This window comes from Leptidea sinapis, chromosome 10, assembly GCF_905404315.1.
Source record: "Leptidea sinapis chromosome 10, ilLepSina1.1, whole genome shotgun sequence".
NCBI classification, from domain to species: domain Eukaryota; kingdom Metazoa; phylum Arthropoda; class Insecta; order Lepidoptera; family Pieridae; genus Leptidea; species Leptidea sinapis.
Window position 1 is genome coordinate 14,102,100 of NC_066274.1, and position 27,407 is coordinate 14,129,506.

The following is a 27,407-nucleotide window of genomic DNA, read 5'->3' on the forward strand; positions in this document are numbered from 1 at the left end:
TTCATCCCCCTAAATGTTAAGGGTGGTCCACGCCAATTCTTTTTTTTTTTTAATTTTTTTGACTTTTTTTTTAATTTGTTTGATTATGAGTAAGCATTAAAAATACATATAACTTCAAATTTTCACCCATCTACAATCAACAGTTACTTTTGTATCGCGATTTTAATATCGGCAATACAACGTGTGCTGGGTCAGCTAGTCATATATATAAAATTCTCGTGTCCCGGTGTTTGTTACCAAACTCCTGCGATACAGCTAAACCAATTTGTTTAAGAATTTGTGTGTAAATCGGGTAGGCCTGAGAAACGGCCAACATCTATTTATTTTCATACCCCTAAATTTACATGACATATATTTTTATTTTATTATGATTCAGCATTAAAAATACAAACAATTTAAAATTTTAATATTATTCTAATCCATCCACAGACACGCAATAGAGTTGCAATATGGCAATCGAGTATAATGATTATTGTAGTATGATAAATTTTATGTATGATATATTTGGTAAGTCTGAGAATCAATCGTCATCTATTTTTATACCCTTACAATTTTAATAATTGAATTTTTTTATTACTTTATGTGGCAATACAACGTTTGCTGGGTCAGCTAGTATTGTTAGCTAGTAATGTCACTTTTACGCAAACATCTAATGTAGAACCGTTAAAATTACACGCGTTTTAATCCTTTAAAAGTGTTTTATTTAAATGTGTAACATTCACGTTAATCAAAGAAATTATACAAAATACTTATAAATTCACAATATAATTTAATATACTTAATTTATATGGCAAACAACGTTTGACGGGTCAACAAGTATCCCTACTAATATTATAAATGTGAATGTAAGTTTGTTTGATACGCTTTCACGCCTACACCACTGAACCGATTTTGATGAAATTTAGTACATAGATAGACTAGAGCTTGGAAAAGGATATAGGCTACCTTTAATTGCGAAAAAATAAATGAAGGGGTTTAAATAAGGGATGAAAGTTTGCATGAATTTGTATTTAGACAATTGAAGAGAAGTAATTTATAAGCATTATTTCGAGAATTCTCGAAATTTTGGCCTAAATGGGTATAAAAAAATAGGATATTCAAGTTCCCAGGGAAAATCTATTGTAAAGACTGTCCACAATTACAGCCGCCAGCAACGGAAATAGCAGTTTGTATGTGTATTATTTGAAAAGTAACACAAAAATAAAATATGCTGCTCAAAGTAACTATTCCATGCGGATGAAGTCGCGGGTAAAAGCTAGTAGGTACAGGAAAAATATAGAATTCTGTGAACGCAAAAGAGACCCGTATCAGAATCATCGTTGAAAATATATTTCGTTATTAAACAACACAAATATTTTAGTTCTACAATATATTATTAATTTTATCTGCACCCATGCTTTAAATCCACTATTAAAGTTTCTTAAGCAGTTAGCTTATTGCCAACATTAGAACACCCAATGTCTTAATAACCATTACATCATCCAAACGTGTGTTGTAATGAAATTCAGTACAACATTATATCATCTGTTTTCATAATAAAACTCCTTTGGATAATTTTATGGTTACTATTACTGGCGTTTTTAATGTTAGCAGTAAGCTAACTGTTTCAGAATCTTTTACAGAGGCTTCATATTATGGGTGTAGATAAAGTCTTATATGAAACTGTTGATAATTAGGTATTAAAACACTCATGTCATACTATTATCACACTTAAACCCACATTCATGTTTTAATACTTATTTATTTTATTTTATTTGGGAAACTTACAGCCATTTTTGCAAATTTTACACAAAAAATAGATTAATAAATGCTAATTACAAGCTTCCACATATGTTTTTATATTGCTTAAGCTCAGATTAATATATAACACAAACAATACTGTAACACAAAATAGGTTCTAACTTATGAGATTAAGTGCTTCTTTTTTTATGTTAGACTTACATTGACACTGTCTTTGGTAAGCACATTCTTAGCTACACGAGGATTACAAGTAAAGAGGTCAAAACGGTCATCATGGTTAAGCTTGTTGAACTGCCGCATGCAACGAGGAAAACAGCTATTTTTCCGGTAGTTAGTGTGGCTGGAATCGATGCTAAACAAAGCCGGTTTCCTAAGACTACGAGTAGGAACATTAAGATTAATTTTGCTAAGAAGCTCCGGACTATCAATGTTATTTTGGGCTAATTTCAGTAAAAACGCGATGTCAGACTTGTTGCGCCTCTGATCTAATGGAAGTAGTTGGAACATCAGGCTTCGCTGTGGATATTCAGACATTGGTATATTAAATTTATATGACAGGTAAAGCGTGAATTTCCTTTGGATTCTCTCGATGTTGTCTGAGTATATTTTATCACAGGGATTCCAAATTTGAGATCCGTACTCTAGATGACTACGTACGTAGGCGCAATAGACAATTTTTATAGTTTTCATTCTTTGAAAATTCTGTGAAGCACGAATAATAAATCCAAGAGCCTGATAGGCTCTATTTACTACAGCATTAACATTGTCATCGAACATTAATTTATTGTCATGAATTACATCTATATCTGTCGTGTTATCGTATCTTGTTAATAGGATTAACTGAAGCCGAGATAGATAAAATTAGCAAAATGTATGATTGTATAGATTAACTATAAATAAGCCGAGCCGTGGATAATAACAATAATAATCTTGTTTCTTATTAATAATATCTTTAAACGAGCAATTCTTGTATACAAATTTATATATTGTATATAATCTGAATCTCGGAAACGGCTCCAACGATTTTAATGAAATTTAGTATACAGGTAGTTTCGGGGGCGAGAAATCGATCTAGCTAGGTTTCAATTTTAAAAAATGTAGTTTTGTCCGTGTTTTAATAAGAAACTGCTACAGTAACATTAGAATACAAAGGTAAATTTCACCACTATATACAAGACTATAATAGCTCAGATGGGACATTGGGTGATCCATTAAGCAGAAGACCCCGGTTCGAATCCAGATGTCCTATTAGTTTTTTTTTTTAAGTTTTATACCTTCTTAAAAATCCGAGCAAGCCACGGTCGTCCAGATGTTATTAATAATCTTTGTATACTAATAAATGGGTAGCTGGTTCTTTGTTCGGTTATACTGCTAAAACTTTTTTTTTTAAGGAATAGGAGGACAAACGAGCGTACGAGTCACCTGGTGTTAAGTGATCACCGCCACCCACACTCTCCTGCAACACCAGAGGAATCACAAGAGCGTTGCCGGCCTTTAAGGAAGGTGTACGCGCTTTTCTTGAAGGTACCCATGTCGTATCGTCCCGGAAACACTGCACAAGGAACCTTATTCCACAGCTTCGTGGTACGAGGAAGACAGCTCCTTGAAAACCGCACTGTGGAGGAAACCGCCACACATCCAGATGGTGGGGATGATATCGTAAACTTGTGGCGTGTCGTGCGAAGGTGAAATTCGGCGGCAGGAATCAGGTTGAACAGCTCTTCGGAACACTCCCCGTGATAAATGCGGTAGAAGACACACAATAAAGCAACGCCAAGTGATCCAGCCGTTCACAGAGTACTGGGTCCCCGACAATTCGAGCTGCTCTGCGTTGCACGCGGTCAAATGGATCGAGCTGATACTGGGGTGCGCCAGACCAGAGATGACAGCAATACTCCATGTGTGGCCGGACCTGCGCTTTGTACAGCGCTAGAATGTTGGCCGGCTTGAAGTATTGCCGTGCTCTATTTATGACGCCCAGTTTCTTTGAAGCCAGTTTGGCTTTGCCCTCCAGATGGCCACGGAATTGGCAATTGCTCGAGATTTCGAGACCCAGTATTCCGATACTAGGCGAGGCTTTAAGGGAAGTGTTCTCGAAGAGCGGTGATACGGCAAACGTGCAAACTTGAGTCTTCTGGGGGTTAAATTGGACAAGGTTCAACTTACCCCATTCCGCGACCTTCTCGAGAGAGGACTCGAGAGAAGACACAAGGTTCTCCCGGCACTGGTCGACGTCTTCCCGAGAGAGACCTGCATGGCCCGTGTATACGGCATCACCAGTGCTGTCGTCTGCATAGCAATGCATGTTGGCGGTGTCCAACATATCATTGATATGCAGAAGAAACAGCGTGGGAGATAGCACACAGCCTTGGGGCACTCCAGCGTTCACGGGCTTGGGATTCGAGCGATAACCGTCGATAACGACCTGTATGCTGCGCCCAGTGAGGAAGCTGGAGGTCCACTTGCGCCTTGTGCCATACACGATCAAAGGCCTTCGCTATATCCAGACCAACTGCCAGGCCTTCCCCCTTGCTTTCAATAGCCGCCACCCATCTATGTGTTAGGTATACCAGAAGATCGCCAGTCGACCGACCATGGCGAAAGCCGTACTGCCGGTTGTTGATCAACTGGTGACCCTCAAGGAATACCACGAGCTGGCGGTTAATTATGCTCTCCATGATTTTGGAGAGTAGGGAGGTAATAGCAATAGGTAGTTTAGTAGTTACCTGTAGTTTGCCGGATCCGAACTGTCTCCTTTTTTTGGGATCGGATGGACAAGGGCTGACTTCCATGAATCAGGGACTACGCCTTTTGAATAAGAGTGCCGGAATAAACGCGTTAGCACCGGCGTCAACTCAGGGGCACATATTCTAAGCACGATTGGACAAATGCCATCCGGCCCGCTCGACTTCCTGACGTCCAACGAAAACAGAGCTCGCCTAACAGTTTTCTGTCGGAACTGTACTTCAGGCATGGAGCTCTGACACCGCGGGATGGTCGGCGGTGTTTTTCCGTTGTCGTCAAGAGTCGAGAAACTACTGAACTGATAGGAATAATACTTAAACCATAAGATGCAGCGTGTTTCAGAGAAGGTGTTAATATATGATATGTTGATACTGATCCGAAACTTATATTTTTATACTTATATATACTTATATCTAATATATAAAATTCTCATGTCGCAGTGTTTGAAGTTATACTCCTTCGAAACGGCTTGACCGATTCTCATGAAATTTTGAGTGCATATGCAGTCTGAGAATCGGACAACATCTATTTTTCATCCCCCTAAATGTTAAGGGTGGTCCACGCCAATTCTTTTTTTTTTTTTTTGACTTTTTTTTTAATTTGTTTGATTATGAGTCAGCATTAAAAATACATACAACTTCAAATTTTCACCCATCTACGATCAATAGTTACTTTTGTATCGCGATTTTAATATCGGCAATACAACGTTTGCTGGGTCTGTATATGATAATGAGAATATTGTAGTATGATAAATTTTATGTATGATATATTTGGTAAGTTTGATCGAATAAATCGTCATCTATTTTTATACCCTTAAAATTTTAATAATTGAATTTTTTTATTACTTTATGTGGCAATACAACGTTTGCTGGGTCAGCTAGTATTTAAATAAAACACTTTTAAAGGATTAAAACGCGTGTAATTTTAACGGTTTTACATTAGATGTTTGCGTAAAAGTGACATTTTTTCTCATAGATCTCGTTTTCAGAGGGACTCTGGAAAGATCTGGGAGATCTGGAAAGGTCTTGAAACCTCGGGTTAACTAAAATAAAAATGTCACTTACGCAAACATCTAATGCAATACCGTTACAATTACACGCGTTTTAATCCTTTAAAAGTGTTTTATTTAAATGTGTAACATTCACGTTAATCAAAGAAATTATACAAAATACTTATAAATTCACAATATAATTTAATATACTTAATTTATATGGCAAACAACGTTTGACGGGTCAACAAGTATCCCTACTAATATTATAAATGTGAATGTAAGTTTGTTTGATACGCTTTCACGCCTACACCACTGAACCGATTTTGATGAAATTTAGTACATAGATAGACTAGAGCTTGGAAAAGGATATAGGCTACCTTTAATTGCGAAAAACTAAATGAAGGGGTTTAAATAAGGGATGAAAGTTTGCATGAATTTGTATTTAGACAATTGAAGAGAAGTAATTTATAAACATTATTTCGAGAATTCTCGAAATTTTGGCCTAAATGGGTATGAAAAAATAGGATATTCAAGTTCCCAGGGAAAATCTATTGTAAAGACTGTCCACAATTACAGCCGCCAGCAACGGAAATAGCAGTTTGTATGTGTATTATTTGAAAAGTAACAAAAAAATAAAATATGCTGCTCAAAGTAACTATTCCATGCGGATGAATTCGCGGGTAAAAGCAAGTTGGTACAGGAAAAATATAGAATTCTGTGAACGCAAAAGAGACCCGTATCAGAATCATCGTTGAAAATATATTTCGTTATTAAACAACACAAATATTTTAGTTCTACAATATATTATTAATTTTATCTGCACCCATGCTTTAAATCCACTATTAAAGTTTCTTAAGCAGTTAGCTTATTGCCAACATTAGAACACCCAATGTCTTAATAACCATTACATCATCCAAACGTGTGTTGTAATGAAATTCAGTACAACATTATATCATCTGTTTTCATAATAAAACTCCTTTGGATAATTTTATGGTTACTATTACTGGCGTTTTTAATGTTAGCAGTAAGCTAACTGTTTCAGAATCTTTTACAGAGGCTTCATATTATGGGTGTAGATAAAGTCTTATATGAAACTGTTGATAATTAGGTATTAAAACACTCATGTCATACTATTATCACACTTAAACCCACATTCATGTTTTAATACTTATTTATTTTATTTTATTTGGGAAACTTACAGCCATTTTTGCAAATTTTACACAAAAAATAGATTAATAAATGCTAATTACAAGCTTCTACATATGTTTTTAAATTGCTTAAGCTCAGATTAATATATAACACAAACAATACTGTAACACAAAATAGGTTCTAACTTATGAGATTAAGTGCTTCTTTTTTTATGTTAGACTTACATTGACACTGTCTTTGGTAAGCACATTCTTAGCTACACGAGGATTACAAGTAAAGAGGTCAAAACGGTCATCATGGTTAAGCTTGTTGAACTGCCGCATGCAACGAGGAAAACAGCTATTTTTCCGGTAGTTAGTGTGGCTGGAATCGATGCTAAACAAAGCCGGTTTCCTAAGACTACGAGTAGGAACATTAAGATTAATTTTGCTAAGAAGCTCCGGACTATCAATGTTATTTTGGGCTAATTTCAGTAAAAACGCGATGTCAGACTTGTTGCGCCTCTGATCTAATGGAAGTAGTTGGAACATCAGGCTTCGCTGTGGATATTCAGACATTGGTATATTAAATTTATATGACAGGTAAAGCGTGAATTTCCTTTGGATTCTCTCGATGTTATCTGAGTATATTTTATCACAGGGATTCCAAATTTGAGACCCGTACTCTAGATGACTACGTACGTAGGCGCAATAGATAATTTTTATAGTTTTCATTCTTTTAAAATTCTGTGAAGCACGAATAATAAATCCAAGAGCCTGATAGGCTCTATTTACTACAGCATTAACATTGTCATCGAACATTAATTTATTGTCATGAATTACATCTATATCTGTCGTGTTATCGTATCTTGTTAATAGGATTAACTGAAGCCGAGATAGATAAAATTAGCAAAATGTATGATTGTATAGATTAACTATAAATAAGCCGAGCCGTGGATAATAACAATAATAATCTTGTTTCTTATTAATAATATCTTTAAACGAGCAATTCTTGTATACAAATTTATATATTGTATATAATCTGAATCTCGGAAACGGCTCCAACGATTTTAATGAAATTTAGTATACAGGTAGTTTCGGGGGCGAGAAATCGATCTAGCTAGGTTTCAATTTTAAAAAATGTAGTTTTGTCCGTGTTTTAATAAGAAACTGCTACAGTAACATTAGAATACAAAGGTAAATTTCACCACTATATACAAGACTATAATAGCTCAGATGGGACATTGGGTGATCCATTAAGCAGAAGACCCCGGTTCGAATCCAGATGTCCTATTAGTTTTTTTTTTTAAGTTTTATACCTTCTTAAAAATCCGAGCAAGCCACGGTCGTCCAGATGTTATTAATAATCTTTGTATACTAATAAATGGGTAGCTGGTTCTTTGTTCGGTTATACTGCTAAAACTTTTTTTTTTAAGGAATAGGAGGACAAACGAGCGTACGAGTCACCTGGTGTTAAGTGATCACCGCCACCCACACTCTCCTGCAACACCAGAGGAATCACAAGAGCGTTGCCGGCCTTTAAGGAAGGTGTACGCGCTTTTCTTGAAGGTACCCATGTCGTATCGTCCCGGAAACACTGCACAAGGAACCTTATTCCACAGCTTCGTGGTACGAGGAAGACAGCTCCTTGAAAACCGCACTGTGGAGGAAACCGCCACACATCCAGATGGTGGGGATGATATCGTAAACTTGTGGCGTGTCGTGCGAAGGTGAAATTCGGCGGCAGGAATCAGGTTGAACAGCTCTTCGGAACACTCCCCGTGATAAATGCGGTAGAAGACACACAATAAAGCAACGCCAAGTGATCCAGCCGTTCACAGAGTACTGGGTCCCCGACAATTCGAGCTGCTCTGCGTTGCACGCGGTCAAATGGATCGAGCTGATACTGGGGTGCGCCAGACCAGAGATGACAGCAATACTCCATGTGTGGCCGGACCTGCGCTTTGTACAGCGCTAGAATGTTGGCCGGCTTGAAGTATTGCCGTGCTCTATTTATGACGCCCAGTTTCTTTGAAGCCAGTTTGGCTTTGCCCTCCAGATGGCCACGGAATTGGCAATTGCTCGAGATTTCGAGACCCAGTATTCCGATACTAGGCGAGGCTTTAAGGGAAGTGTTCTCGAAGAGCGGTGATACGGCAAATGGGGTTTTTTTAGTGGCAAACGTGCAAACTTGAGTCTTCTGGGGGTTAAATTGGACAAGGTTCAACTTACCCCATTCCGCGACCTTCTCGAGAGAGGACTCGAGAGAAGACACAAGGTTCTCCCGGCACTGGTCGACGTCTTCCCGAGAGAGACCTGCATGGCCCGTGTATACGGCATCACCAGTGCTGTCGTCTGCATAGCAATGCATGTTGGCGGTGTCCAACATATCATTGATATGCAGAAGAAACAGCGTGGGAGATAGCACACAGCCTTGGGGCACTCCAGCGTTCACGGGCTTGGGATTCGAGCGATAACCGTCGATAACGACCTGTATGCTGCGCCCAGTGAGGAAGCTGGAGGTCCACTTGCGCCTTGTGACATACACGATCAAAGGCCTTCGCTATATCCAGACCAACTGCCAGGCCTTCCCCCTTGCTTTCAATAGCCGCCACCCATCTATGTGTTAGGTATACCAGAAGATCGCCAGTCGACCGACCATGGCGAAAGCCGTACTGCCGGTTGTTGATCAACTGGTGACCCTCAAGGAATACCACGAGCTGGCGGTTAATTATGCTCTCCATGATTTTGGAGAGTAGGGAGGTAATAGCAATAGGTAGTTTAGTAGTTACCTGTAGTTTGCCGGATCCGAACTGTCTCCTTTTTTTGGGATCGGATGGACAAGGGCTGACTTCCATGAATCAGGGACTACGCCTTTTGAATAAGAGTGCCGGAATAAACGCGTTAGCACCGGCGTCAACTCAGGGGCACACATTCTAAGCACGATTGGACAAATGCCATCCGGCCCGCTCGACTTCCTGACGTCCAACGAAAACAGAGCTCGCCTAACAGTTTTCTGTCGGAACTGTACTTCAGGCATGGAGCTCTGACACCGCGGGATGGTCGGCGGTGTTTTTCCGTTGTCGTCAAGAGTCGAGAAACTACTGAACTGATAGGAATAATACTTAAACCATAAGATGCAGCGTGTTTCAGAGAAGGTGTTAATATATGATATGTTGATACTGATCCGAAACTTATATTTTTATACTTATATATACTTATATCTAATATATAAAATTCTCATGTCGCAGTGTTTGAAGTTATACTCCTTCGAAACGGCTTGACCGATTCTCATGAAATTTTGAGTGCATATGCAGTCTGAGAATCGGACAACATCTATTTTTCATCCCCCTAAATGTTAAGGGTGGTCCACGCCAATTCTTTTTTTTTTTGACTTTTTTTTTAATTTGTTTGATTATGAGTCAGCATTAAAAATACATACAACTTCAAATTTTCACCCATCTACGATCAATAGTTACTTTTGTATCGCGATTTTAATATCGGCAATACAACGTTTGCTGGGTCTGTATATGATAATGAGAATATTGTAGTATGATAAATTTTATGTATGATATATTTGGTAAGTTTGAGAATAAATCGTCATCTATTTTTATACCCTTAAAATTTTAATAATTGAATTTTTTTATTACTTTATGTGGCAATACAACGTTTGCTGGGTCAGCTAGTATTTAAATAAAACACTTTTAAAGGATTAAAACGCGTGTAATTTTAACGGTTTTACATTAGATGTTTGCGTAAAAGTGACATTTTTTCTCATAGATCTCGTTTTCAGAGGGACTCTGGAAAGATCTGGGAGATCTGGAAAGGTCTTGAAACCTCGGGTTAACTAAAATAAAAATGTCACTTTTACGCAAACATCTAATGTAGAACCGTTAAAATTACACGCGTTTTAATCCTTTAAAAGTGTTTTATTTAAATGTGTAACATTCACGTTAATCAAAGAAATTATACAAAATACTTATAAATTCACAATATAATTTAATATACTTAATTTATATGGCAAACAACGTTTGACGGGTCAACAAGTATCCCTACTAATATTATAAATGTGAATGTAAGTTTGTTTGATACGCTTTCACGCCTACACCACTGAACCGATTTTGATGAAATTTAGTACATAGATAGACTAGAGCTTGGAAAAGGATATAGGCTACCTTTAATTGCGAAAAAATAAATGAAGGGGTTTAAATAAGGGATGAAAGTTTGCATGAATTTGTATTTAGACAATTGAAGAGAAGTAATTTATAAACATTATTTCGAGAATTCTCGAAATTTTGGCCTAAATGGGTATGAAAAAATAGGATATTCAAGTTCCCAGGGAAAATCTATTGTAAAGACTGTCCACAATTACAGCCGCCAGCAACGGAAATAGCAGTTTGTATGTGTATTATTTGAAAAGTAACAAAAAAATAAAATATGCTGCTCAAAGTAACTATTCCATGCGGATGAATTCGCGGGTAAAAGCTAGTAGGTACAGGAAAAATATAGAATTCTGTGAACGCAAAAGAGACCCGTATCAGAATCATCGTTGAAAATATATTTCGTTATTAAACAACACAAATATTTTAGTTCTACAATATATTATTAATTTTATCTGCACCCATGCTTTAAATCCACTATTAAAGTTTCTTAAGCAGTTAGCTTATTGCCAACATTAGAACACCCAATGTCTTAATAACCATTACATCATCCAAACGTGTGTTGTAATGAAATTCAGTACAACATTATATCATCTGTTTTCATAATAAAACTCCTTTGGATAATTTTATGGTTACTATTACTGGCGTTTTTAATGTTAGCAGTAAGCTAACTGTTTCAGAATCTTTTACAGAGGCTTCATATTATGGGTGTAGATAAAGTCTTATATGAAACTGTTGATAATTAGGTATTAAAACACTCATGTCATACTATTATCAAACTTAAACCCACATTCATGTTTTAATACTTATTTATTTTATTTTATTTGGGAAACTTACAGCCATTTTTGCAAATTTTACACAAAAAATAGATTAATAAATGCTAATTACAAGCTTCCACATATGTTTTTAAATTGCTTAAGCTCAGATTAATATATAACACAAACAATACTGTAACACAAAATAGGTTCTAACTTATGAGATTAAGTGCTTCTTTTTTTATGTTAGACTTACATTGACACTGTCTTTGGTAAGCACATTCTTAGCTACACGAGGATTACAAGTAAAGAGGTCAAAACGGTCATCATGGTTAAGCTTGTTGAACTGCCGCATGCAACGAGGAAAACAGCTATTTTTCCGGTAGTTAGTGTGGCTGGAATCGATGCTAAACAAAGCCGGTTTCCTAAGACTACGAGTAGGAACATTAAGATTAATTTTGCTAAGAAGCTCCGGACTATCAATGTTATTTTGGGCTAATTTCAGTAAAAACGCGATGTCAGACTTGTTGCGCCTCTGATCTAATGGAAGTAGTTGGAACATCAGGCTTCGCTGTGGATATTCAGACATTGGTATATTAAATTTATATGACAGGTAAAGCGTGAATTTCCTTTGGATTCTCTCGATGTTGTCTGAGTATATTTTATCACAGGGATTCCAAATTTGAGATCCGTACTCTAGATGACTACGTACGTAGGCGCAATAGACAATTTTTATAGTTTTCATTCTTTTAAAATTCTGTGAAGCACGAATAATAAATCCAAGAGCCTGATAGGCTCTATTTGCTACAGCATTAACATTGTCATCGAACATTAATTTATTGTCATGAATTACACCTAGATTTTTAATATTTTTTATAACATCAAAATATTCAAAAACGTTTTGTTTACGTGAAAAGTTTATAAAAAAGCATTTAGAGACATTCAAATCTAACTTGTTGAGTGTGCAATAGTTATCCAGCCTGATCAAGTCATCTTGGAGAAGTAAAGCATCATGAAGATTGTTAACAGTCTTGAAGATTTTCATGTCGTCAGCAAATAATAAAAACTCTGAATTCGAAAAGTATGAGCTGATATCGTTAATAAATATAAAAAATAGCAGGGGTGCCATCAATGATCCCTGAGCATGATCCATTCAGAACAACCGCTTGAGACCTATTTAGAACGTAGGAAGAAAACCATCTATACAAATCACCATGGATGCCTAGAGAATATAGTTTTGACAGTAGTATACTATGGTCAATACGGTCAAAAGCCTTGCTGTAGTCAGTATAGACAGTGTCAACCTGAGAACTTTTATCCATATGAAATGTTGAGTAATCATTAAAAGTAATTAGATTTGTCACAGTTGACCTTCCTCTCAAGAAACCGTGCTGTTGAGGGATAAAAGTTGATTTCATGTTATTGTATAGCTGGTTGTACACAATACGCTCTAAGATTTTTGCTAACAAACATAACTTACTAATAGGTCTGTAGTTTTCTATTTGATTTTTAGAACCTTTCTTGTGAATCGGTGATATTAATGCTGATTTCCATATAGTTGGCATAATTCCCTCAGTAACGGAACGACGAAAGAGTATTGTCACTGGTTTAACCAGTTCGTTGGCGCAATTAACTAGAAGTAGTGCTGGTATGGTGTCGGGACCAGCTGACTTACCAAGATCTAGATGATTCAAGAATCGTCGAACCTCCTCTGCAGACACATCAATAGAGGAAATACTGCAAGACGTATTTTGTAAATTTGGAAAAGAAAACAAAACATTGTCAGGTTGAGTGTCAGAATACCCCTTATTACAGTTGCATAACTATTTAATGTCAATCCCTCAGGTACATTACTTTATACGGGACGTAAGACACCCTATATGCTTCTATGTATATCAGATATGAAAATTTCATTTTTATATGTTTAGTAGCTAAGGCGTGAAAGTCTTACAACCACCATCTATACAGGTCGCCTTTGGCGACGCTCCATTCTGGAAACAAGAGTTAACAGAGCCAGTTGATATTTTTTTTGTGCCAATAGTGGTCACCCATCCTAGTTGCAACTGCGACCGGGGTTGCTTAACTTGAGTTAGCGCTACAAATTTTAAGCAATCTCTTAATCTCATTGTATATTCTTTAACGATGATTCCGTAATACCTTCAGTCAGATAGTTTCAGTTAATTCAACTGATCGGTTATTTTATTTTATTTCTATGTGATTCTTTAGATTGATATAAGTTTTAGAAGTAAAATTTGTGATATTTGCTTGCATGAGTTTTTACCATGTAATTACAAATGTATGGTTTTCAGATATTACCTTATACTTGTAGTATAGCACTATATTATTACTTGCCAAATTTCACAATTTTTTGAATTTCTTAAAAAATGATGATTCTTGAGAGTGACGAAATATATGTTTTTGTGGCATAAACAGCCGTTTTTTTTAAGTATTTAGTAGTTTAATTTTATACCCAACTTGAAGAGATTGTAGACTTGAGTATATCGTTTTAATTCAAATTCGATAACTCCCCCTGTTGGAGAGATAAAGGGTCTTGACAGAATGACAGACGGCCGGACGCACTACAAAGTGATCCTATAACCCTCTTTTCCTTTTGAGATACGGGACCCAAAAGAAACATCTCCAATTCTGTCCAATCTATCTCGTCGGAATTAGAAATGTTGCTTCGGCATTTTTTTTATGAATATAAGGGAAGAGACGAGCAGGACAGTTCAGCTAATGGTAATTGATACGCCCTGCCCATAACAATGCAGTGCCGCTCAGGATTATTGAAAAACCCTTCAAAAAAAGTGCGTACACCTTCCTTAAAGGCCGGCAACGCTCCTGTGATTCCTCTGGTGTTGCAAGAGATTGTGGGCAGCGGTGACCACTTAACAACAGGTGACCCGTACGCTCGTTTGTCCTCCTATTCCATAAAAAAAAAACCCAAAAAATTTGAACTCATTTGCCCAGTAATTTCACAAGCTACGGCACTCTTCAGAACGAAACACAGTTATGCTTACATATTACTGCTTCATGGCAGAAGTAGGCGCCGTTGTGGTACCCATAATCTAGCCGGCATCCTGTGCAAAGGAGCCACCCACCGGTAAGGCATGACTAATATAATTTATGAATAGCAATAAAACATATCTTTATTTATTTCTTTTCAATTATTTATTTTTCTTAATCCATTGACTATATTTTGCGATTCGGGTATATATGCCCGGATACTCTTGCCGTCCACATGTTGGATCACGAAAAGACGCAATACCAACTAAGGTATTGTTATGCAGCAATGGTGCTCCAACATCACCGTCACAGAAATCTACACCGTCTTCCTTACTAGGTGCAGCACATATCATATTTTGTGTTACTGTCATTGCAATTATATTATAGTTTGATCTGCAGATGTCTTGATTTATAATAACAAGATCTCCTTTTCGTAACTCTTCTGAATGCGGTTCTTTATACTGTATTAAAAACATATCATTTAAAGTACCCATAATTCACGGACTAGTAAAAAAGAAGGACTCCGCGCTGTGATATTAGCAAGTAAAGCACCTTTTTGCTAGTGTATGTGCGGTTACGGGGTATACCAGATATACAATTTTTTCTCCCTTAAATAAACAAATACTTTTATTGTATTGTTTTTACACTTTATCACAACGCGCGGCGTCTTTTTAAAAATATTATTAATATGCGCAAACTGATCTGTCACAGACGATGATAAATCTCATAATGGCGGCCGATTGGCTTGTATTACTGAAAATGTATGCGTGGGGCTATAATTATATTTACACGCTTGCCGGCTTGTTTTGGTGCCTCACTGTTATGTAAGGTGACACGGAGTCCTTCTTATTTTACTCGTCCGTGTTAAAGTACATAATAAATGTAGTCATCGCCAGCTAATTATTACTTGTAATGAGATATTTTTTGCTGTGTTCATTATGAATTCTAAATTAATCGACGTTTGGTATTTCTAAATAATAATTTAAATTCATGCGTCATTGAAATCTATGAAATACATGTTTTTGAAACCACTGTTTCTGTAATAATAACACCAGAGAAAAAATACTCTTGCATTGAGAAAAAGACAGTAATTGTAGACGATTGATCTAGATAATTAAGCTAACTAGCTTCAGTAGTTTAACTAAACTACTGAAGAATCTCCTAAGGAAAGAGATATTATGGAGGACATACGATCGTGCGGGTCACCTGATGTTAAGTGATCACCGTCACCCATATTCTCTCGTAACACCAGAGGAATCACAGGAGCGGTGCCGACCTTTTAGAATGCTGTACTCGCTTTTTTGGAGGTTCCCATCTTCTTTGAAACACCGCCCATGGAAGCTTCTTCTATAGGTTGGTTGTACCTTGAAAATTTGTAGGGAAACGCCACCCATCCAGATGGTAGGGATGATATTCTAATTTCAGGTCAGACAGCTCCTCGGAACACTCCCCATGATAAATGCGCCTCACGTTGAAGCGACGTCCCTACGCAATGTCACCTTGACATCTAGCCATTCACATAGGCACTGGGATCTCCAACATTTCGAGTATCTCTGTGTTACACACAGATTTATAGCTAAATTTTATTTTATTTAATACATTTAAACTTACAGCATTACTTCCCCAACCGATTATAGACACAGGTTCACCAGCTTCTACATTATAATTGGTTCTAACTATATTAACCGGTTGAACATTTTTTCCATATACGATAGCAGTAGAAAGTCTCATGATCCCAACATCATTGTCACTCTCGGTAATATCAAAATCTGGATGTTTTAAGAAGCTTTCTATTTCATGTACTACGCCTCCCGAACTCGCCAAATTCGAACCAACTCTAACGCGCCAATTCTCCGGTTTGTCTTTGCTGAAACATTCATACAGTAAATACTGTTATTTTTTTATTGAAAAGGAGGACAAACGAGCGTTAACTGGTGTTAAGTGATCACTGCCGCCCACATCCTCTTGCAACACCAGAAGAATCGTAGTAGCGTTGCCGGCCCGTTTACGAGCATGACGCATGAGCCAGCCATCGACTCCCTCAACGACAAGTGATCCAGCCGTTCCACAGAGCACTGTCAGAGTATTGTAAGTTAGCTTTGTTTTGTATATAGTCTAGATATATATAAAAATATAAAAAATACACACTAGAAGCAGTTTACTGATGTAAGAATAGATCTCTTGCTTATAATTGACCCGACACATGCTTGCACGAAGTTTTTCGTGTCGTTTGAACGCAGTAGAGCAGCTGCAAATGGAAATGCTGAGATATCACTAATGGGTGTTCCATCTTGTATTTTTGTTTGAGGTAGAGCTGGAAATAATACACATCAATTTAATTCACAAATATACAAATTAGATTATATTAAATCATGCAAGTACAGGGGGCTAGGCTCGACTATGATTTTGTCCCTTTCGGTGTCGAGACCCTTGGTCTGTGGGGTCCTAGCGCTATCAGGCTTTTTAAGTAAATAGCAAAAAGATTAGTCGACATCACAGGAGACCGAAGAGCTGGCAATTACCTCGGACAAAGAATAAGTCTAGCTATTCAAAGGGGAAACGCTGCCAGTATCTTCGGAATCTTGCCCAAAGGGACTGCTTTTATTAATATATTTTAGTTATCATGTTATATTATTTAAGGTTTTTAGATTTAGATTCTGCTTAAATTTGTAATTATTAATATTATATATTACCTAATTAACAGTTTGTTACATTAAGATCATTATATTTTGACTATTTTAATTGTAGCTTACCTATTGATTTAAGGCACTACCCATTTTTTAAGTCGTTTCCCATGTGAATTGTATTACATTATACTTCTTTCTTATATAATTTATACGTCTAGATAGAGTCTCTTGCTGTTAGACGACAGATGAAAACAGGCCAGGTTTATTACTTTAGTGTGCGTGACAAGCTACGTCTTACACTCGCGATTTGAATATCGCATTGTGTTATTTTTTTTTAATTTTTATCTATGCTATTGATCACTTACATAAAGAATCTTAGGCTCTACCATAGCATCGCAAAACTGTTTAGGCAGTTTGTCTGCAGGATCAAGTTTCTTGTCTTAATACAAATGTGCGTGCATTGCTCAATATAGAGGTTAACTGTGAACCTCAATTTTTTTCGACGTTTTCACAGCTGTTAGTCTCTATATCTAGACGTATAAATGATCTTAAACATCTTTAAAGAGCTATCAACAAGTACGCGGCTTTAGATGGCAGGATTGGCAGGTGAACTCTTCCCAGGCAGGGCTTTTTAAGTTACATACATGTATTATACTGGTGTCATGCCCGTGGCATATTCGTTATTAAAAAAAAAATCAACCATAGATTTACATTATACTAGAATATAGACAGGTAAAAGATTCAAGAGAGAAGACTCAAATGGAGATACAGCAAGATAGAAATAGAAAGCGGTTCACTGACTGATTTTTATTAATAAGTCGTAAACTGTCAGCCACGCTTGGAAACCTCCTTAGTATTTTCAATATTGTACTAGCAAACGCACACAATGGCAAATCAAAATTGGTCACGCATGATTGGACTGTCAGGTCATCTATACGATAGTATATTCTAAGTCCATGTTTAGAACACTACTTTTAATATCCCTACTAATATTATACATGTGAATGTAAGTTTGTTTGTTATGCTTTCACGCCTACATCACTGAACCGATTTTCATGACATTTAGTAGAGAGATAGACAAGAGGTAAAGGATAAAAGACTTGGCGGGGTTGACATTGTCGCTGGAAATATGTATGAAAGTTATTAAATTCGTCAACAAAATTCAAAATTCGATGAAAAACAATACAAAATACGTAAACTTTCATAGTGTCTTTCGTCATTATCAAAGATGAAAGACACTATGAAAGTTTAGGCGCTTGATAAGATATAAATAAATATTTGTTCTAGCGTTTTTAAAATTCAGACCTGTCTGGGAATGAAAGTTATATTGTTGGTAGCTTTCAAAAATGTATTAACCACAGCAATTTGTTGTGTATTATTTGCAAAGTGAGTATATTAAAAGCCGAAAGTAACTATTGCACGCGCACGAAGTCGCGGGCAAGAGCTAGTACTCAATAAATTACTCAATTAATAATACTATTCATGTTTAACTACAAGCCTACAACAAGTATAATACAAAAGATCATAAACATGTAGACAACTAGTAGTTGACAAACAATTTCATCCAACAAGTTTCATACAAATTTTGTCTGCAACAATTTTTATATATTTGTATTTTGAAAACATTACATAAAACTTGTATTCGAAATTCGCATGAAACTTGTAACATACATGTATTATACCTTGGTGTAAACGAGGGGTTATAAATAACAAAACATACCTGATACCGTGCTATATATAAGGATAACGAACATCAAACCATCCATAGTGCTTGCCTATCTAGTACTGTATAATATATTTAAGTAAGCAATAGCTGTAACGTGCAACTTATCGGAGTTCGAAACAAAAAAAAGTATGAGTGCAAATAGATATAAGAATTTGTAAGACACACAATAACATTTTTTTTTATTATTTCAACATAACAATCGAGCAATATATTTTTGAGCCTCTTTATTTTTGAAGTGTGCATTAAGGGCAATATTTCACCGGGATACGCGCGACTGGTTACGCCACCGTGGTGTCCGTAAGCTACCAAACTGCAGACACCATACAGAGTAATAGTTACATGTGAGCTTCCTTGAACTATTAAAATAGACAACGCTATTGTTTCAGGGTATAAGGAAATATTCTGACACTTTTTATTTTAAATAGCTTATAACATATTTTACTAGACATATAGACTACAGATATGTATTGTAATGATATTTTTATTTTACATTGAAAAATTACATACAAAAATATCGAAAAAAAAAAATGGAAGAAGTAATACCACCAATGGTGCAGCATATTTACAGTACAGTCTGCATTAAATGTGACATTTAATGTTTTTATTGTTCAAATATTTGTTTATGCAGATAAACATACAATCCAAAAATACTGACAATGTAATTAAAATATTTGAAAATCCGCATAATGTTCACAGTTCACACGCCTGAGCTTATTTGTTTACGAACGAATTGAAGTTGATATAAATTACTAGTACGTTAACTCTGACGAATTTAACAAGTTCACAAGCGCAAATTAACGTTAATGTTTCCTTAACGTAAAAACTGTCAACGACCCATCACTAATACAGAAACCAGAGTTATCGCGCGCCCAAATTGCGCGTCCGAGCTGGTCGCGCCTCCGAATTGGTTGCGCAACCAAAAGGACACCGGTGAGTCACTCCCTGTTAGAGCTGTATATATTTTGTTGGCAGAGGCGACTGGTTGCGCCGCCGTGGTGTTCCCGGTGTAATAAAGCCCTTATATTTTAAATATAATGATTATTAGAATGATTATTTAGAGGTTGATTTGCCAGTACTTTAAAGGACAATGAATACGCCTTAGATTAAGAATTGGTCTCCGCTGAGCACCAACTAGATACCGCAGGCGTAGTAACAAAGTGCGGCAACTAATACTACATCCAACTGGGCGCACTCGAGCAAGTCTCGATTGCGTGACGTTGACGTGCCACATGTTCTGTTAAACTTTGCTAATATAATTGAAACTAAAATGCCGGGTTGCGTAGTAAGACTTTGTAAAAATAATACTATTAGAAATAAGAAAGACACTAGGATATCATCAACAAGTATTTTGTTTTTTATTAATTTCAATATAAAATAACACGAAGCGTATGTTACAAAATTTGAAAGATGCCATTGAGTGTAAATATGCCATGCACACGGTAGGTTTCTAGTTGGAGCGGAGCGGAAACCAATCCCTAATCTAAGAAATACGCTCATATGCCAGTGCACGACATAAGACGCTTAACTTACTGGTTCATCTTTTGAAAATGAAAGAGAAATCCTTTAAAAAACATTTCGTCGCATTAGTACCCAGTCGTACGAATATTTAATTAATCATATTTCTGTATATTGCCGATAGCCCAGTCATATTAGGTAAAAAAAGGGGTCAACCTCGGAATGAAAGATAATAAGCTGCAAATTGGTATGAACCTTTGTTTTGTCATTCTAAATGTTGTCTCAAAAGTCACAAACGTTATCGTGTCCGCGTCTCAAGATATTCAAGGTCAAAGGTCACAAAAATCGGTTTTTCGCGAATATCTGGCTTCCTATCGGTTAAATGAGATTTGCATTTATTATAAAAGTTGTAGGCTATAAAATTCCCTACAACTTTTGTTTAAACTTTTTTTTCATACGACCAACCGTTTTGAAGGTAGAGCGCGAAGTGCACATCGTACAGTCATATACGGCCTAATGCAAGGTCAAGCGTGAGTTATGGTTATCAGTACGTTATAAAGTCAATTATTTACTTGGAAATTATAATTATTAAACAATGCCTATTATTTATGTACTAACTATTAATTATTTATATTTAATTAAAGTAAGTAACTTGATTATTTATATATAATTATTCATATTTAACTATTTAAGTATAAAATATTATTAATTCTGGATTATATATTTTAGTTTTATTTTAAGTTAACACGACATTATATATCTTTTCTTTAAAACGCGTAAATTTCTCAATACTTATATACCTGGAAATACTTGTCCCTACCCTATGCCCTTTTATTCTATCAAATTTACAAAACTAAATAAACCTGTACAACTGTCAACACTTCCACCAACAAGTGTAGCAATTCATCAACACATAAAACGTGTCTACTACCAGATTCAAACGTGGTTAGGGAAGGACTTAGAACCTCAAGAATGGGGCTGGATGCTTGAAAATGAAATCCTGGAGCCCATACGAACGTTATTACCTCCAGCACCAGCCGAACTACTAAACGTAATATTTTGCAATTGCAAAAATGGTTGTGGTTCCCGCTGTGGATGCAGAAAATTAGGGCTACAATGTTCTTTAGCTTGCGGCCAGTGCAACGGACAAGCTTGCCTCAACGCTTCACTGTATCCAAGTAATCCCGATGAAGAAAATACATATGATCCCGATATTCTGGAAGGTTTGGAGATGAACATGACAGATAATGAGGATGATGACAATGAATCGAACATTTTTGAGCGACAAGAAGAAGAAGAAGACGAAGAAGAAGAAGATAATTAGCTTCCATTTCCAATTTCATTACAATTAAAATCAACAAAGATACTTTTGATATTTGAACTCACATTTTGATAAATGTATATTATGCCGTATTTAATAATAAATAAAAATATGTGTAAAATATATACTCTTACTATCATTTTAACTTAAAATAAAACTAAAATATATAATCCAGAATTAATAATATTTTATACTTAAATAGTTAAATATGAATAATTATATATAAATAATCAAGTTACTTACTTTAATTAAATATAAATAATTAATAGTTAGTACATAAATAACAGGCATTGTTTAATAATTATAATTTCCAAGTAAATAATTGACTTTATAACGTATATATAAATAATCAAGTTACTTACTTTAATTAAATATAAATAATTAATAGTTAGTACATAAATAATAGGCATTGTTTAATAATTATAATTTCCAAGTAAATAATTGACTTTATAACGTACTGATAACCATAACTCACGCTTGACCTTGCATTAGGCCGTATATGACTGTACGATGTGCACTTCGCGCTCTACCTTCAAAACGGTTGGTCGTATGAAAAAAAAGTTTAAACAAAAGTTGTAGGGAATTTTATAGCCTACAACTTTTATAATAAATGCAAATCTCATTTAACCGATAGGAAGCCAGATATTCGCGAAAAACCGATTTTTGTGACCTTTGACCTTGAATATCTTGAGACGCGGACACGATAACGATTGTGACTTTTGAGACAACATTTAGAATGACAAAACAAAGGTTCATACCAATTTGCAGCTTATGTTCTTTCATTCCGAGGTGAAAGCCCTAATATGACTGGGCTAGAAACGTAGATGTTGCGAGAGGATGAAAAGAAAAAGATGCGTTTTGAAGATGTGCTGCTGAAGAAGGATGCTTGGCGAAACGTGGACCTAATCTTGCAGAAAAGTCATCATACTCGATTAGCTAGGAGTGAAGCAGCGTCTATCTGCCACAGTTCAGTACCCGCATACTTTCTTCCGACTTGAGGCGAAACACCCAGGAATAGGGAAATTCCGGGCTAAGGGGTGTCCTAAGGGGCGACTTCGGCTATTACCAGTGGGAGGCTCCTTTGCACGGGATACCATAAGTGCATTTTTCTGCCGTGAAGCAGTAATGTGTAAGCATTATTGTGTTTTGTTGTGAAAGGCACCGTAGCTAGTGAAATTACTGGGAAATGAGCCTTAATATCTTATGACTCAAGGTGACAAGCGCAATAATTGTAGTGCGGATCAGAATTTTTGGATTTTTCAAAAATCCTGAGCGGTACCTATTGTGATGGGTAGGACGTTTCAATAACAATCAGCTGAACGTCCTGCTCGTCTCGTCCTTTATTGTCATTTAAAAAAATGGGTAAAGGGCAATGTACCACGCAAAGGTGTCGGTCCAAATCCCAATCAAATGGTCCCGTTCATAAGTAAACTGTCAGAGAATAGATGACTTACAGCAAGGTGCATTACAACCTGCGATCCTCGTCTGTAATGTTAAGTTCCTAATATTTTCAGGTTCCCAGACAGCGACGAATGGCTGACGTTAGTACTAAACCATCAGGAATGGCACTGTTAACCTCAAAGCGGAGTGGTAAGTAACCCTGTCATAGCTACAATTATATTATTATATTTAACCAGTGCTGACCCGAACGTTTTGCCATATAAATTAAGTACCCGCACCCGCTTATTGCATGAATTGTCATATGTATTGAAATGTTATTGACTGAATTTTTTGAAGAGTAAAAACGAAGGTTAAAAAATAAAATAATGAGACGTTCGCAACTGTTTATATTTCGATCACCAGACAGGCATACAAGGGCCACAGCAGCCACCGCACACCGGCACTCCAGGGTAGCTGCATCTCTTCGGCGAGCACACGGCTGGTTCTGTGCAGCAGTAGCAGGGGCATGGCTTGCATCGGTTGGGACGACAGCAAGGAATAGCACACGTGTCGCACAGGGGCATCGGCCTCGGCACAGGAGTTACAGGCTAAGATAAGAAACACCAGAATAAAAATTATATGTTTATGCCGATTCCCTCCAATATAAAGACTATTTTACTAGAATACATGTTGTGATATTTTTTTATGAGGACCAGGACAAACGAGAGTACGGGTCGCATCATGTTCAGTGATCACCGCCGCCCACATTCTCTTGTAACACCAGAGTAATCACAGGAGTGTTGCCGACCTTTTAGAAAGCTGTACGCGCTTTTTTTGAAGGCACCTATAAAGTATCTTCCCGCACAAGGGACCTCATTCCACAGCTTTGTTGTTCGTGGAAGAAAGTTCCTTGAACACCGCACTGATATTAAAAGAAAAAACTTATTTGATGAACAGATCTCCGTGATCTTTATATCTTTTCAGGTAACAGTAGCATGGTTAAACATGTTTTAGCCATTAATGAGTATGACGCATCAAAAGAACAATTACTAATAAGTAATATCTAAGATTGGTATACCTTATCACAGGGAGGACATGGCGGCAAGCACGGCAGGATTGGAGGAGCTGGGCAAGGAGGTGGACATGGACGAACAGGAGCAGGACAAGGTGAGCAGCCTCCACCAGGGCACACTGAGCATTTACCCAGGTCATTCGCAGAAGCCACACACGGCTTCGTGCTGTAGGGGTAACAAGCACCGCATGGCATACCTGTACAAACACACGGATCGAAACTATAAAACGGTGCACTCATATTTTCTAATTTATTTTATATTTTTTATAAAATTTATACAAATATATGACGTGACGTACAAACTTCAACTGGAACTAACAATTTATTTTTGACACATTTCTTCTTTTTGAATACTTTTTCTAGCATTGCAGAATACTGGCTGCCAAATTTATAGCATGCAGAAAAGAAAACACGCTGTGTCATTTTGATAAATTTCAATAAAATTTATAAAACAAAAAACCTGTGTAAATTTAAGTAGAAAATTTTAAAAACAATTTGGTTCATTTTAATGAAAAATTATTAAAGTTTAATGGCATGCCCAATGTGTTTCTGCCAAACGTGCCCGCCTACGATTCCTTGCGGTACAGGTCCATGCAGCTTCTCCTGTCCTTCGCCAAGACCGTGTTGCCAGCCGTGCTGTCCTCCACCAGTGCCATGCACACCTTGTCCGCCATGCACCTGCTCGCCAAGGTTTAGACAGTGCCCCGCTCCAGTGATACCAGATCTAGTACCGCCGATTGTTCCTATTCTTCCGCCTTGCAGACCTCGGAGGGCTCCACCATGTGAGCCACCTCCGTACCCACCACCAAAACCAGTCTGCTGTCCACCTGTTCTACCATGTTGCCCTCCACCTGAGCCATGTGATCCACCACCGGTTAGCCTTTTTTACGTTAATCATTCAATAGTTATTTCCCAGTAGTGTCATTTTCTAAATAAAGATAAGTTTTCATCATAAAATGTAAAACATTGCATCACACTCCTGAGATTTAGTGGAAATAATTCTGTTGTCTGCCCAACTCATGTCTGCAGTCAACTTTGTTTTCTTATTTAATATGGAATGAAATACTTTATGTTGAAAGAAAGATTTATTATTAGTATTTCAAACTTTATCTTTTAATATTAAATAGTGTACCTATATTATCTTTAATGGTTAACGGAAACTAAGACAAGTTAATGTTTTCAGGTATGCCCATGTCCAGAACCAACACCATGCTATCAGCCAGTTTTGCCGTGCTGCAATCCACAATGCCCTCCGCCAATTTTACCAAAGCAAAGGCCCATATGTCCCAGGGCTCCTCCACCGCCTTACCCATGCTTACCCGTATCTCGCAGCTGTTGTCCTGATTGTGAATTGGATCCCGTGACACGGCGAAGACCGCTTATCGTCCATGACAGTGTCTTTCAAAATAGACCATCCGGCTTTCCTGCAGAATGTTTCACTAGAAATAACCCTAACGTGCGTTATTCTGTGTCAAACTACGTTAAGCAGGTGAGTTCTATTATTTTACTGTTTATAAGCTCTGTCTTATTATGTATTGAAATAAAAAAATCATGAGTTTTTAAAATATTTGCAGGGTCCAACAGCAAATTGTTGCTACCATGTTCCTGTGCCCCTAAGCTAACAGAGGTTTTGATGTCATGAACAATATTCGCACAACGATATTGTTCGCACGTAATTTTAAGTGAACTGTTCTGTGTCTGTTTTGATCCTAATTTTGGTGAATAAAATTATATTAATAATTTAGATTTTTATATTTAGACACTTTAAAATTTGAGAATTGAAATAGCTTGCTGCTCATTTTAGAAACGTTTTTGGGAAATAAAAGAAAATTTAAAGCCATCGTGCAAATTTTATAAATGAATTCTGTTTAAATTATTGATCTTTAGTCAAAAACAAACAGAAAACGAAGGGCAACATGCTAGGGCAAGAGCTACTTTCATTATGACGTGGAAAACTTTAAGGGTGATAGTTAGATATAAATTTTGTATCCTTTTGGATTGTGTAGATCTCTATTGCCTTGTTTCCATTATTCGATGTAGAAATGTGATTTGTATACGGATTATTAGATTGAAGCTCAAGAGGAAAGTTTTGACACTTTGAAGTATACTATTAAGGCCGTGCATGAGTGCACTCTAATGACCTCTAACAGTGAGAGATGGCAAGAAATTGTGAGCCGCATTGTATCTGCCTCTATTGAAACATTTCAACTTTGCTTTGTAACAATCACGACCGCATTAAATATAGCTCCAAATTAATATTATTCCTAATAATTTTCTATTGAATTTTAAACAGCTTAGCTTAAGCTTTTTGTTAGCCATGTTTTGTTATATTAAGATACAGATATAGATACGTCAACACTGTCGAAGCAGGCATAGCATCGTGACTGTATGTTTAAGGATTCCTTGTTGACTACAATACCCTGAAACCTAAATTTCTTTATTTTTTATTTTATAATAACCATAATCAGAAACGAATGGTGCATGTACAGCTGTTAGAATCATTGAATGTTCAATGCTTCTCCAAATTTGGTGCAGTGACAGATGTTTTAAGCTGAGAAGTTTTTTACCAGTGGGAGGCTCCTTTGCAAAGGATGTCGGCTAGATTATGGGTACCACAACGGAACCTATTTCTGCCGTAAAGCAGTAATTTGTAAACATTACTCTGGTTCGGGTGCCGTAGCTAGTGAAATTACTGGGCAAATGAGACTTATCATCTTATGTCTCAAGGAGACGAGCGCAATTGTACTGCCGCTGAGAATTTATGTTTTTTTTTTCAAAAAACCTGAGCGGCACTGCATAATGGGCAGGGCGTATCAATTACCATCAGCTGAACATTCTGTTCATCTCGTCCCTTATTGTCATTAAAAAAAGCCGTTTTCCCAAACCAATACGACTTTTACGACCACAAGCATACTACCAACAAGGCCGGCCTCGTATCTCTTGACCGCTAGTGTTGCGGATGTCGATCAGCGGTTGTGGTTTATAAAGAAAATATAACGTTGGTGAGCCATTACTATAAGGCTTGGTGAGCTTGACTTTTCAATGTTCATTATTACCTGATGAATGTTTTATTAGTATAAGCTTAATCGTAAATGACTTATTAACAATGTTTCAATCTTAGATTAAGGATTGGTCTCCGCTCGGCTCCAACTAGATACCGCACTACCTAAGTACAATAGCTTTTATATTACGGCATCTACTAGATGCTTGTTTGCGTGGGATCTTGACACTGAATGGCATCTTTCAAATTTTGTGACACACACTTCGTGTTATTTTACATTGAAATTAATAAAATACCAATA

General features: G+C 36.7%; 3 protein-coding genes and 1 long non-coding RNA gene across 4 annotated transcripts in view; 2 read left to right on the top strand and 2 right to left on the bottom strand.

Moving 5' to 3' along the window:
• Nucleotides 1-27,407, bottom strand: part of LOC126966343 (uncharacterized) — a 109,343-nt gene that overhangs the window by 26,399 nt on the left and 55,537 nt on the right. The window lies entirely within an intron of this gene.
• Nucleotides 14,677-19,022, bottom strand: LOC126966363 (trypsin CFT-1-like). Its single transcript, XM_050810362.1, has 4 exons — nt 18,872-19,022; nt 16,673-16,838; nt 16,136-16,391; nt 14,677-14,985 (listed from the first exon to the last, which is right to left on the bottom strand). The coding sequence occupies exons 1-4, from the start codon at nt 18,915-18,917 to the stop codon at nt 14,686-14,688; spliced, it is 768 nt and encodes a 255-aa protein (XP_050666319.1). The 5' UTR covers nt 18,918-19,022; the 3' UTR covers nt 14,677-14,685.
• On the top strand, nt 16,504-24,161 carry LOC126966372 (uncharacterized). The gene is made up of 3 exons (XR_007729721.1): nt 16,504-16,612; nt 23,168-23,243; nt 23,457-24,161. It is a non-coding gene; the product is annotated as an uncharacterized LOC126966372 (long non-coding RNA).
• LOC126966350 (uncharacterized) lies at nt 24,531-25,845 on the top strand. The gene is made up of 3 exons (XM_050810349.1): nt 24,531-24,979; nt 25,289-25,594; nt 25,680-25,845. The coding sequence occupies exons 1-3, from the start codon at nt 24,635-24,637 to the stop codon at nt 25,725-25,727; spliced, it is 699 nt and encodes a 232-aa protein (XP_050666306.1). The 5' UTR covers nt 24,531-24,634; the 3' UTR covers nt 25,728-25,845.